This window comes from Vicia villosa, unplaced genomic scaffold (assembly GCF_029867415.1).
Source record: "Vicia villosa cultivar HV-30 ecotype Madison, WI unplaced genomic scaffold, Vvil1.0 ctg.000509F_1_1, whole genome shotgun sequence".
Lineage (NCBI taxonomy): Eukaryota > Viridiplantae > Streptophyta > Magnoliopsida > Fabales > Fabaceae > Vicia > Vicia villosa.
In genome coordinates this window covers 233,813-246,227 of record NW_026705242.1, presented here as the reverse complement: position 1 = coordinate 246,227, position 12,415 = coordinate 233,813, and the positions used below count along the sequence as shown (strand labels likewise).

The window sequence follows — 12,415 nt, the reverse complement described above, 5'->3', positions numbered from 1 at the left end:
TGATATCCTTCTTGTTTCCCTTTATGTTGATGATTTGGTGTATACGGGTAACAACAAGAAAATGGTTGAAAATTTTAAAATAGAAATGATGAAAAAATATGAGATGAGTGATCTTGGCTTGCTGCATCATTTTCTTGGTATTGAGGTTTACCAAGATGAATATGGAGTTTTTATTTGTCAAAGGAGATATGCTGAAAATATTTTGAAAAAGTTTGGGATGAATGGCTGCAAACCTGTTGATATTCCTTTAGTGGTGAATGAAAAATTAAAAAAGGAAGATGGTGGAAGATTAGTAGATGCAAGCATGTATAGAAGTTTGGTTGGAAGCTTATTTTATCTAACAGCTACACGACCCGACTTAATGTTCGCTGCTAGTTTACTCTCAAGGTTCATGAGTAAACCAAGTCATTTACATCTTGGAGCAGCAAAACAAGTTCTAAGGTATGTCATGGGAACCATGGAGTATGGAATCGGGTGTGAAAATAATTCTAAAGTTGAAGCTAAAGGCTACTGTGACAGTGATTGGGCCGGAAGTGTTGATGACCTGAAAAGCACTTCTGGTTATGTGTTCAGCCTGGGTTCAGGAGTAATTTCTTGGTGTTCGAAGAAACAAGACACTGTAGCGCAATCTTCAGCTGAAGCAGAATGTTTGGCAGCTGGTTTGGCTACACAACAATCGTTATGGTTGAGAAGAATACTTGAAGATATCGGAGAAAAGCAAGAAGAAAGTCTGCTGCTTCACTGTGACAATAAATCAGCAATAGCCATGGCAAAGAATCCTGTTTTCCACAGTCGAACAAGATATATTAATATAAAACACCACTTCATTTGAAGTGTGATCGAAGATGGCGATGTGCAGTTAGTGTTCTGCAATTCACAAGAGCAGCTTGCAGACATTTTTACTAAAGCACTACCAAGGGGAAGATTTCAGCAACTTAGAGAAGCAATGGGAGTTAAAGAGCAACACATTAAGGGAGAGTGTTAAAATTAATGTGTTGTAACCACCACTAGTAGTAAGCATTATGAAAGAAGTGTAACCATCACATTATAATGATTGTCTTTATTTAGAGTTATGTTAGAGTTGTGTGAGATATTGGATCGAACTCTAGTATTGTCGAAGGGTAGTTTCTTGGTTCGACAGTTCGATAGAGTTAAGCATGAAGTCGAAGGATTGTTCACATGCTGGTGTCGAAGTGTGCATGCTGTAGTCAAAGATGGGTCTAGCATGCAGATGTCGAAGATGCTAGGGTTGTTAGCATGTTAAATTAGGTTTTAGTGTTTAAACCCTAATTTGTTAAGTTAGCTTGTTTATTAAGTTGGCTTGTGTAATGGGCCTTGCTGAAAAAGCCCATTAGTTAGTATGTTAGGTTTTATTATAAATAGCATACTAGTCTCTCATCATTGCTAAGCTGCAAATCCTAATTTAGGGTGAGAGAGGTTATTTGTTATTCTTGTAAACTTGTAATCTTGTTTTAAGAGAAAGTGAAAGAATAGCAGTTATAACCAATTCTTGTGTTCCTCTTCTTCCTTGTCCTTTATTCTTCCCTTGGATTATACTTTGTTCTTGGTATTGAATTCACAACAAGTTGTATCATTAAGATTGAGAGAACCAAAGAGTCCTCATCTTAATTATCATCTTATTGTCTTCTATGTCAGTTTTGATTCAAGCCTATATAAAGGCTTTGTATTGCTAAGAAATATATAGAAGTGGATGGTGAATTCAATAAAATCAGCAGTTTTTCAACATTCATCCACCAGTGGAAGTATAGTGCAAAAAGTGACTAAAACTAGTTTTCCTCTGCAGAATCCTGCAACACTATAATTTATAACATACCACCTCTAGAATACCACCAACACACCTGAATAAATCAAATAGATCCTTTGCAATCGACTGGTCTGGGAACTCCGAGATGTAAAACGAAGATACCTTGGAATCATGGTTGTTATGGTTCTGATTTCTTCGTCCCAGCGGAAACGTATCCCACCCAGGCTTCAAGTTCTTGAACAAACGGTTGTTTTTGACTTCCTTCCAGCCTTCGCCGCTCCGTGACTCCCACCTCCGGCCGCTCATCAGAGTACTGTTGTCTTAGTACTGTTGCTATGAGCGTTCGTTCAAGGATATATATATCCTTAAAATATAAATTTGTATTTTTAATTGAGTTTAATTACTATGTATTTTTCGTCTAAATTATTTTACAATGTATCACATAGAAATATTATTTAGAATAATTAAAATAAAAGGTCAAACAAATTTTTAATAAAAAGAATAAAATATCTACATTTTTCTATACATATTTTTAGTAATAATTCAACATCTTACTTTTACTTTTACCAGTAAAATGAGACTGCTGTAAATCACAATAGTTCCAACTTTTGAAAGTTACACATTCATCACTTTGATAAAAATAGAAAATCCCATGCAATTAGTTTTCACAAAACACCGAATGAGTCTAGTCCACCTCGTGTGTGTGATGCAAATTCTAGAAAGTAGAAACCGGCATGAACAGCGGATACTACGTACACACGTGGTTAATTTACCTTAATCTATCCGAAAATAACAGCCACAAAATTATCTGGTATCATACAATGTTTTTACTAAACATTAACGTTTGACTTTCATCAAAAATAAAAAACATTAACGTTTGACTAATCAAACCTTCTCTTCTTTCATCAATTTTGTTGACCCACCGTCACAGCACACATTCTCTTCTTTAAATACCTCTTTGTCTCTCTCTCCTTTTCTCATTTCCCATTCAAACCAAAAACAGAAAACAAACACTTTCATATTCAAAACAACAAAAGAAGAAACAACCATGTCTTGCTCGGTTGTAGTTTCAAATTCTAATGTCTTCTCTCTCCCTTCTCCTTGCCATTTTTCTCTCTCCTCCCCGGTTTTGAAGAGAAAGAGACCGGCTAAGCTTCATATACCCGTTGCTTCTCTGACTATCGAAGTCCTGCCGGCGGCAATGACTCCGGCACCGGAGAAGGACGTCGTTGAGGTGGAGGGAAATGGTTTTTCTGTGTATTGTAAGAAGGGAAGTAGGAAACATATGGAGGATCGTTATTCGGCATCTGATGATCTTCATGAAGATACAAAACAGGCTTTTTTTGGCATATTTGATGGGCATGGAGGTGCAAAAGCTTCGGAATTCGCAGCTGATAACATGGAGAAGAATGTGTTAGAAGAAATAATGAGAAGAGATGAGAATGATATTGAGGAAGCATTGAAACATGGATACCTCAAAACAGATTCAGATTTCTTAAAAGAGGATCTTCATGGTGGTTCTTGCTGTGTAACAGCATTGATTAAGAACGGTAATCTTATCGTGTCCAATGCAGGCGATTGTCGCGCTGTTATTAGCCGAGGAGGTATTGCTGAGGCCTTAACATCTGATCACAAACCTTCAAGGAAAGACGAAAAAGAAAGGATTGAAACTCAGGTAATTAGCTTTGTGAGGATGATAGCAATATTGTTGTTTAGTGTCTCTTGAATGTTGTTAATAAATTTTGATTTGTTTTATAGGGTGGATATGTCGATATGTGCCGTGGTGTGTGGAGAATCCAAGGCTCTCTAGCTGTTTCTAGGAGCATTGGAGATAGACACCTGAAACAATGGGTGATAGCAGAACCCGAGACCAAAGTTCTCAGAATTGAACCTCATCATGACTTGTTAATCTTAGCTTCAGATGGATTATGGGACAAGGTATAAAGCTTGAACAACTAATTGCAATGATATAATGAAATTCTTTAATTGTATCATTGTTTGATTATAGTACTATTGACTGATTAAGTTTCTCTTTCAATCTTGTTCAGGTTAGTAATCAGGAAGCAGTAGATATAGCTCGTCCTTTTTGTGTAGGGAACAATAAACAAGGACCCTTTCAAGCTTGTAAGAAACTCGTCGATTTATCAGCTTCGCGAGGCTCTATCGATGATACAAGTGTTATGATCATCAAATTACAGAAATATATTTGAAGCCTCAATACAAAAGAAGCCAGCCAGCTAGGTTAACTCGAAGCTATGAAACACCGACACAAATACAAACATCAGACATGACATTGACGCGTCAGTAATAGACGGATAGAAGGAAGTGATTGAATTGAATATCATTACACGTGTCAATGTTGTACTATGTCTGATATTGACACATGTCAGACACCAGATATGCCTTCAAATTTTAGAGTCGGTGTTATGTAAATTGAGAGTGTGGGATTCTTTCATTTCATTCTTAACCTTCTGCAGTACAGTTAGCAGAAGGTGCCCTGAATTTTTTTTTTGAAAGGTCAATATTATTAACATGGCATAAGAGATGTCAACCCAAATTACACCAAAACCAGTAGCATAAGGTTCCCTGAAATTAAGAGTACCTAAATTTCAATCCGTATATATTTGGTGAAATTTTGTAACCAAGCTCAGGAAATAACAAGATGTATAAAGTAAATTTTTTGTAGAATGATCTTCATGTAATAATAAGCATTTTTTTAGTACAAAAGAGTATTGTAGATTTTTCAACCCAATCTTTTATGTAAATTACGTGCAACAAAAGTATTATAGCTTCAAAATAATTAAGTTGGATAGTTATTGGAAAGCAAGAAAAATAATGTTGGTACAACACATAATCTTCAAATATGGTATATCCTGGCTTGAACATGTGCATAGTACTTTTCTTTCTGTTTATGAACTGCTGATGAAAGTGAAATGTTGAGAATATAAATTTATATATTGTGTATAATTTTTTAGCTTGTTAGTGTGAGTGATTACTTTTTCCTCGATCACACACATATTGACTCGGTAAAGCCTTAATGTTTTAGTTTTCTTCTAGTCAATATAAAGCCTCCATATGAAACGATGGGAGTATTATATATAGTTCCTGTTTTGTTTTTGGTAATTGAAAATAGGCACAATTGATTAATTCTTTTATGAAAAATAGTTTAAACTAGTGAGAATGCAATTATTCAATTTGAACCAAATATCACCGATTTGTAAAGGCATTGACCGAGTTTGGGGACAGCCACACTATTAACATTTAGACATTTTGCCAACACTTTTTAATAGGTTACTCCGTCCTTTAAATATATGATCATAGACTAAATCATCAAGATTAAAGAAGTTGATAGTAATATTAAATGGGCCAACTTCATTATCCAGTGAGTAATTTTATCTATCTGACTTGACTTAAGTATATTAGTGTAAAATTAGATTACTTAGCATGTCATTAAGAATATTGTATTTTTAATTGTTGCAATATATTTTTTAAAATTATAATTTCCCATTATGTTTTTAATGAACTAATGAACATATTTTGTTTGGTTGCTTCCATACAAAAATTGAAGTTTAATGTTCACTATTAGCATTTTGGTATACAAAATAGATGTTTGTTTATGTAACTTCTATTTTTTAAATGGATAAATATGCATGAGATCTTTATAAATATGGTAACCTTCAATTTTAGTCTTTACAATTTTTTTTTTTAAATAATGTTCTTCACAATATTTTCCGTCTCTAAAATTGATCCCTTCCGTTAGATTTCACTAACGAAGGCTTACATGGCATACCAATTATGTATTATTGTGTGCCACATGAGAGAATGTGTGTCACTAAAAGTCAGAAACCATCACTAAAACTATCTTAGAAGATGAAGAATCATGACAAACCCATATAATTCGTCACTAAAGCCCAAAAACCGTCACTAAAACTATGATAGAAGATGAAGATTCATATCAAACCCAAAATTCGTCACTAAAAGCTTAAAAATTGTCACTGAATTTTTTTAGAAGATGAAGATTCATATCAAATCCAGAATCCGTCAATAAAAGTCTTAAAACTGTCACTAAAAGTATTTAAGAAAATGAAGATTCATTTTCAAAACCCAGAAACGGTCACTATAGCGTATAAACCGTCAGTAAAATTACTACCTCTGATCCCATTTATAAGAAAAGATTCACTTTTTAGATACATTGAATAAATAATGTATCTAGTCAAATATGTTGTCTAAATACATTATTTAATCAATGTATTTAAAAAGTGAACGTTTTCTTATAAATGGGACCTGAGGGAGAATTTAAAAAGATGAAGATTCATGTCTAAAACTCAAAATCCATCACTATAGCCTAGAGATTGTCACTATAGCCTAGATGCATCTTCTCCTACCCCAAATGCAAATGTAGACGGACAAATCAACACCAAAAATGATATCATCATATTTTTATGAAAAATTCGCAAGGTTTTAATCATAAAATCACATATAGTACATAATTTTATCGTGATTGTATTAAACTCCTACGTGACATAAAGAGTAAATGTAAGAATTTTTTTAGAGATTAAATATTCTACTTATAGGATGAATGTATGTTTGTTGAGATTTCGAATAGAAGTATATGTCTCAAACCTATGAGGTATATGATATGAAATAAAACATCTACAAGTTGAAGCGATGGTTTTTGAGATGATGGAGGAAAGAGATGTTATGTGTTGGACAATGATGATTTAGGGAGGTATGGTTGGGTTTGGGTTTATTAAAGAAGCATTGGTTCTGTTTGAGAAGATGCGAGGGTATGGTTGAACTTTTAGAGACAATTATTTGTTGTCCGTAGGTAAAATCATTTTTCAGTCATCAAAACTCTTCCACATGTCATGCCACGTAAGCCCCCGTTATTACGGGAGAGATCAATTGTAGGAACGGAAAATATTCTGAGGACGATTGTTTGAAGAAATTTTTTATAGGGATAAAACTGAAGGGTGGCATATTTATAGGGACTAAAAACTTATTTAACCCTTTTTTTTAATAATAAAATTTAATATCACTTTAACATATAATTTAATACATACCATATACTATATCGTATACTAGCCAAATACCTGTGCAGCTGTACGAGTAAATTCATTTGATACGATATAATTTATACTACCTCTATTTTTTTATTATAAGGCTATGTACAATGGAGGTGTTGAATAATTTTTTCAATAGTTGAATGCTTGCAATGAGGTGTTGAATTGAGTGTTGAAAGTGAGGTGGATTAATTGGTGTTGAAAACATTCAACATGTTGAATGAGGAGAGAGTGGGACCACATAAAATATTTTGTAAATTCTTATTGGTTTTTGTGAATATTTAGATTTTTAGTGTGTTGTGAATGGTGGTGGAGTAGGGTGTTGAATTTTATTAAACAAAACCAATGTAGTGAGTAAAAATTGAACATGTGTTGAATTATTAGGTGGAAGAAAAAGAAGATGATGTGAAATATAAAAAGTGAAAAAGAAGGGTGTTGAATTTATAAACCATTGTTCATAGTCTAAGTCATTCTGGAATTTTCACACATATTAAGAAAAATAATTATTGTTGTATAACAATGAGAAATTCTGAAGGTTTTTACAAAATTGTCCTTCTTTATTGACATGTGGAAGAAAAAATTACATAATTGAAAGGAGAGAGAATAATAAATTGCAAGTTTAAAAGTGCGCATAAGAGGGGGGGGGGGGTTGAAATAGGTGCTATGGTCAATTTTCGATTTTAGTGGTAAGTTACTTTATTTTTTAGTTTGAAGGTGTTTATGAAAATGATAAAGTACATGAAAAGATAAAGAACATAAGAATGTATCCTGGTTTCCCTCACAATCCGAGAGTACTCAAGTCCCTTTCAACATGAAAGAAATTTTACTATTGTTAGGACTATATAAAACCAACAAAATCACCAAGAAAAATCCTCTTATGATCAACCAAGTTGAAATGAGAACAATTCTCTCAAACTTAACTCTCTTGCTTCCAATAATCTTGGACAGAAACGTATACAAACCAATCAAGTAGAAAAAGAAAACAATTCTTTCTTTTCCACTCTCTTGTTTCCAACAATCCTTGACAACAAGGTATTACAAACAAATTTGGAAATTATATAAGTAAAGAAGTTGATGAACATATATCAATCAATAGGATTGATCTTCTCTTTCAAGCAAAACAGTTTACAATGATATAATAGTGCTCAAGTGTTTATGAATGAATGATAACTTTTTTGAATTGGTATGAAACAATATGCAGAATTTTTTTAATGAAAATTCAAATATGAAACACTTGTATGAAAATATGTGACAAAAAAGTGATAAATTATAATGAAAAAGGTGTAGCATTGAATTCAGAAATGTATGGTATTAGTAAGAGTATCATACCATTCAGAAAGGGTGTGTATTGATCAATCAATGTAATGGTAAAAGGTTTTAAAATGAATTTTGTTTAGATCACAAAATGTATGAAAAAGTGTCACTGGTTCAGTGGTAACCGGATACCTCAGAGATGTAACCGGTTACCTCAAAAGTATCATAACAATTTTTCAAAAAAAAAAGTTCATGTAACCGGTTACCTCACCCTTTCCACTTCTAACTTCAACCAAATGCATTTTCTGACCGAACCTCTCAAACAATTTCTCAAAAAAATGTCAGATCTGACCGATCTCTCAAATAATTTCTCAACAAAATGGCAGATCTGACCGAACTCTCGAAACCATAACGCAGTGGAAATCATAATGCTCACACTAATACAAATAACATTGAATCAGATTTAATACAAGCAATTTGGCTTAAACTTCAAATATCAAAACACAACAACAACACAAACAGAAGCTTCTTCAAAAAGTTGAATCCAAATTGAAGCTTTCACAAATTAATGAAAACGGAACTACAGTTTGTTGGCAGAATTTAAAGATGAGAAATAAAGTCATAGTTTAGAACATGAATCCGAAATGGTGAGCCAAAAAAAGTATGAATCTGAATTCAATAGTATGAACTGTGTTAGATCTAGGGCGATTTTGAGGTTGTTCTTGAGATGAAGATGGTGATGGAAAAGTTGTGCAATATTTATGTTGGTGTACAGATTAAAAAATTTATATATTATATAAATTTCGTGAGCAAAAATAATAAAACAATTAACATGACTCAGTGGTAATATGTTGGGCTGTTATGGGAATGAATTTGTGTTCAAATCCTATTTCCAAAAAAATATTTTGACTATTTATCTTTAAAAAATCCAAGCCTAAACAATGAGAAATAAATAAAAGCCATGTGGCATTAAAAAAAATAATAAAAAAGACAACTAGATAGTCCATGTCATTACAAAAAAAAATGGTTACCATGCCATTTTTTTATGATTGAATTTTTTGAGGGGGCAAAATAGATGAATCTTCATATGTTAGGTGGCGAATCGGATTTTTTTTACAGGGAGGTATTTCAAAACTCGCCCATATGGCAGGGAGAAAATAGCTATTAACCAAACTTAGACAGACAATTACATAGCTTAAGAAAACAATAATAAATTAGACAACCTAAACACTATCAGATGATTCTGGATGTTTCAAAATCTTGATTATGTCGTTGACAGATCTAGAAATCGTCGCATCGAACTCGACCAATCCCTTAGTTATCCTATAGTGATATGTTATCCACATAACTTTTAAATCTTCATCGATCTTCAATTTAATAAGGTTGTATTTCACCTTTCCATCAATATCAATCCAGTATTTACGAAACCCGATCTAACAAACCTTTATGTTCTCGATGTCTGACAACATATCATTCAACTTGGATTTCATAAGGGTGAGACATGTGGTGCCCTTGGGGAGCCGAAACTCTACAGGTGGTTTCACCCTGTTGAAATACACGTATACCTTAAACAAAAAGCTGAGGCATTGTTAGATATTTTTCTTAACAACACATGACTCATATTTATACAACTCTAGATTCATTATAGACTAACAAAATGCCGGGTGCAATCATATTCTCGCAAAACTGTCGACAAAATCTCAATTGTTCATTTAATACTACCAGATATTTGCATGACCCACTAAAAATACAGTAATTAAAAGTTGATTTGAAAAAACCACTACTTATTGCACTATCGTATTATTTTGCTTTTAATAAATAAATCGGGTAAGAAAATGCACTTTTAAAATGATCGATTTGTGATATAACATACACGTTTTTGGAAATACCCAGTACTAGGGGTGGAAATAGGCTGGGCAGAGCTAGGCTTTGCCCAGCCTGAGCTTGGTCTGTCAAAAAAATTAAAGCCTAAGTGTCATACCCCAAAATTTGCCCTCCCATATTCCGTTCACAATAATGCAAAGCTCAAGGTTCAGTCCCAAAGATCACTCACTCCAAAGTCCAGATGATCCATAATCAACTGGTTTGACCTAAAAAGTCAACCATCACCAGAGTATAGTCAAAGCTTCCCAATTTTGGTCAACATCTAGTATGTGAAGTACAACCATCATTTGATCAAAGATTGATCATGATTCCATTAATAGAAACTCAGAGATGAACAAATACACAAAGGTTCAAATTAGGGTTTCTTAGGAGAAAGTCAACCCAACTTTGACTGGGCATAACTTTCACATGGAACATCAAAAATGCCCCACTTAAAGCCTATCTTGAAGGAAATTGAATTCTCTACAACTTTGTGTCTCACAAGCCAAAGCTAGAACTGCTTCATTTAAGAGATACAAAGCAAAAGATTACAGGTCATTTTCAGGCATCCTTCAAAAAACAGTTTTTTCCCAAAGAGGATATGATCAAGATAAAAGCTTCAAATGAGAAATATGTTCCAAAGTGGCTTGTAGAGGACCTCTTAAGGTTTCTAAAAAGTATTAGAACTCCCTCATAGCTTAAAAAATGAAGGAGATATGCTTGATCAAAGTCAGGTGATTTTTGGAGGTAAAATGTGAAAAAGGAGGGTTCAAATTAAGGAATTTTGCAAATGGGCCCATGGTTTTCTTATGCAAACTTGGTCCACAAGTTATTAATATGCCCAAAATAAGATGCCATGAAATTAAACATATTATTTGAATTTTTAAAATATTTATTTCATTAAAAATTGATTTATTGATTTAAATAAATGAGAAAATCAAATATTTTGCTAGAAAATATATTTTGTTGATTTCAAATCAATGTTAATGACAAAATATATTATCAATTTCGTGGTAATTGGATTAAGGAAGAAAAAATCAATTTTGGGCCAAGAATAGTAGCTTGAGATTCAAGAAACAAAATCAAATTTTCAAACATGGAAAGATTTGATTCAAAGACCTTGGGCATGATTTCTTAACCTAATTTTGTCCTCCTATAAGTACTAAACACGAGCCATAGGATTGGGGGACGCAACTCTGGCCAAAGAGCGCATAGCCAAGAACAAAAAATTTCATCCAAAACTCATGATCGGTTTCAGAGAATTGGAAGTCTTCAAAGCAATTTGAGGGTCACAAAAGTTTCCTTGAAGGCCTTTGAACGTTCCTGGATCATCACGCGTCATCAACAACCCCAGATTTCCTCCATACAAGCCAAGGTATGTCGTTTTCGATTTTGGATCGGTGAGGACTATTTATGCATTCTCATTAGAATTTAAGTATGTATCCTGGATATTGTTGATGCCCTGAACGTTTCTGGGTGGTTTAATTGGGGTTTGCGTGGTTTAATCGAGAGCTACCATTGTTGGCCGCTTAGGGTTTTAGGAGCTCTTAATTGGGGTTTCTCATTAGGAGTAAAATTAGATCAAATTACTCATATGGTTGAGTTCGCATGGTTCAGGCGAATGAGATAGGGGTATCGCGAAAAGTTTATATGCAGGCATGTTGGATTCGCTATTTTCCAAGTTCTTCTGCTACGAACGAAGTCGTAGCAAATTCGTAGCGAATTGTCCAGTTTTCTTGCAGGTGTGTTGGAGAAGAAGATGATGTGTCATCGTCTGGTTTGTTAATTTGAATCTCCGCGCGCATTTTAATGTGTGGTCTCTCTGTTTGTTTTTATTATCATGAGTGCGTCCTCTTAACGCGTTCAGTGTTTGGTTGGGATGGTAAGCGAAGATGTTGTTAAGGGAGAGGGTGTGGGTTCGAACCCCATCTCCCACATTATTTTTATTGAATAGCCATGTTTCTAAATCCCATGCGCCTGCACTTCTATAGCCCACCATGGTCCCTCAAGATCTGACCCTCAATATCCACTTGCCCATGATCCAACGTCGCAGGACTAATACCCATGCTATACACCCTAACAACAATCACACTGAATCAAATTCTATTAAACTACAATAATTTTAATTAAATATTTATTTTGATTAAATCTCTTTTAATATATTTATTTATGTAATAATATTTATTTTTACAAATAAATTAGTACATGATATTTATATTAAAAATGCAATTTATTGTTCGTGCCGATTAAATCGATTGATCGCTATGGGCAATAATAATTTTAATTAAAATGTTTATTTAATCAAAATAAAATACAAATAATTTCTATTTAGTTAAATGGTTGCAACTATTTTATTAGTTGTGATGATTAACTTTTCTGTTTTCTAAATTCCAATTTGTTATTATTTGTAATCGTGTTAATCGGTTATGAGGGGTAACAATACAAAACAAAATTCACAAAAATAATAAAA

General features: G+C 33.4%; 2 protein-coding genes across 2 annotated transcripts; both read left to right on the top strand.

Moving 5' to 3' along the window:
* The first annotated feature begins 217 nt into the window (after positions 1–217).
* LOC131629113 (secreted RxLR effector protein 161-like) lies at positions 218–832 on the top strand. Its single transcript, XM_058899917.1, has one exon. The coding sequence runs from the start codon at positions 218–220 to the stop codon at positions 830–832; it is 615 nt and encodes a 204-aa protein (XP_058755900.1).
* A 1,846-nt stretch (positions 833–2,678) lies between these two features.
* LOC131629122 (probable protein phosphatase 2C 25) lies at positions 2,679–4,421 on the top strand. Its single transcript, XM_058899925.1, has 3 exons — positions 2,679–3,440; positions 3,524–3,703; positions 3,814–4,421. Exons 1-3 carry the CDS (start codon positions 2,814–2,816, stop codon positions 3,973–3,975), a joined length of 969 nt encoding a protein of 322 aa, XP_058755908.1. The 5' UTR covers positions 2,679–2,813; the 3' UTR covers positions 3,976–4,421.
* The last annotated feature ends 7,994 nt before the right edge of the window (positions 4,422–12,415 follow it).

Excerpts from the sequence above, each read along its gene's own strand:
- LOC131629113 (XM_058899917.1), top strand. The coding sequence starts at position 218 with ATGAATGGCTGCAAACCTGTTGATATTCCTTTAGTGGTGAATGAAAAA.
- LOC131629122 (XM_058899925.1), top strand. The coding sequence starts at position 2,814 with ATGTCTTGCTCGGTTGTAGTTTCAAATTCTAATGTCTTCTCTCTCCCT. Across the intron at positions 3,441-3,523 it reads AAGAAAGGATTGAAACTCAG|GGTGGATATGTCGATATGTG; the intron begins GTAATTAGCTTT and ends TTTGTTTTATAG. Across the intron at positions 3,704-3,813 it reads CAGATGGATTATGGGACAAG|GTTAGTAATCAGGAAGCAGT; the intron begins GTATAAAGCTTG and ends AATCTTGTTCAG.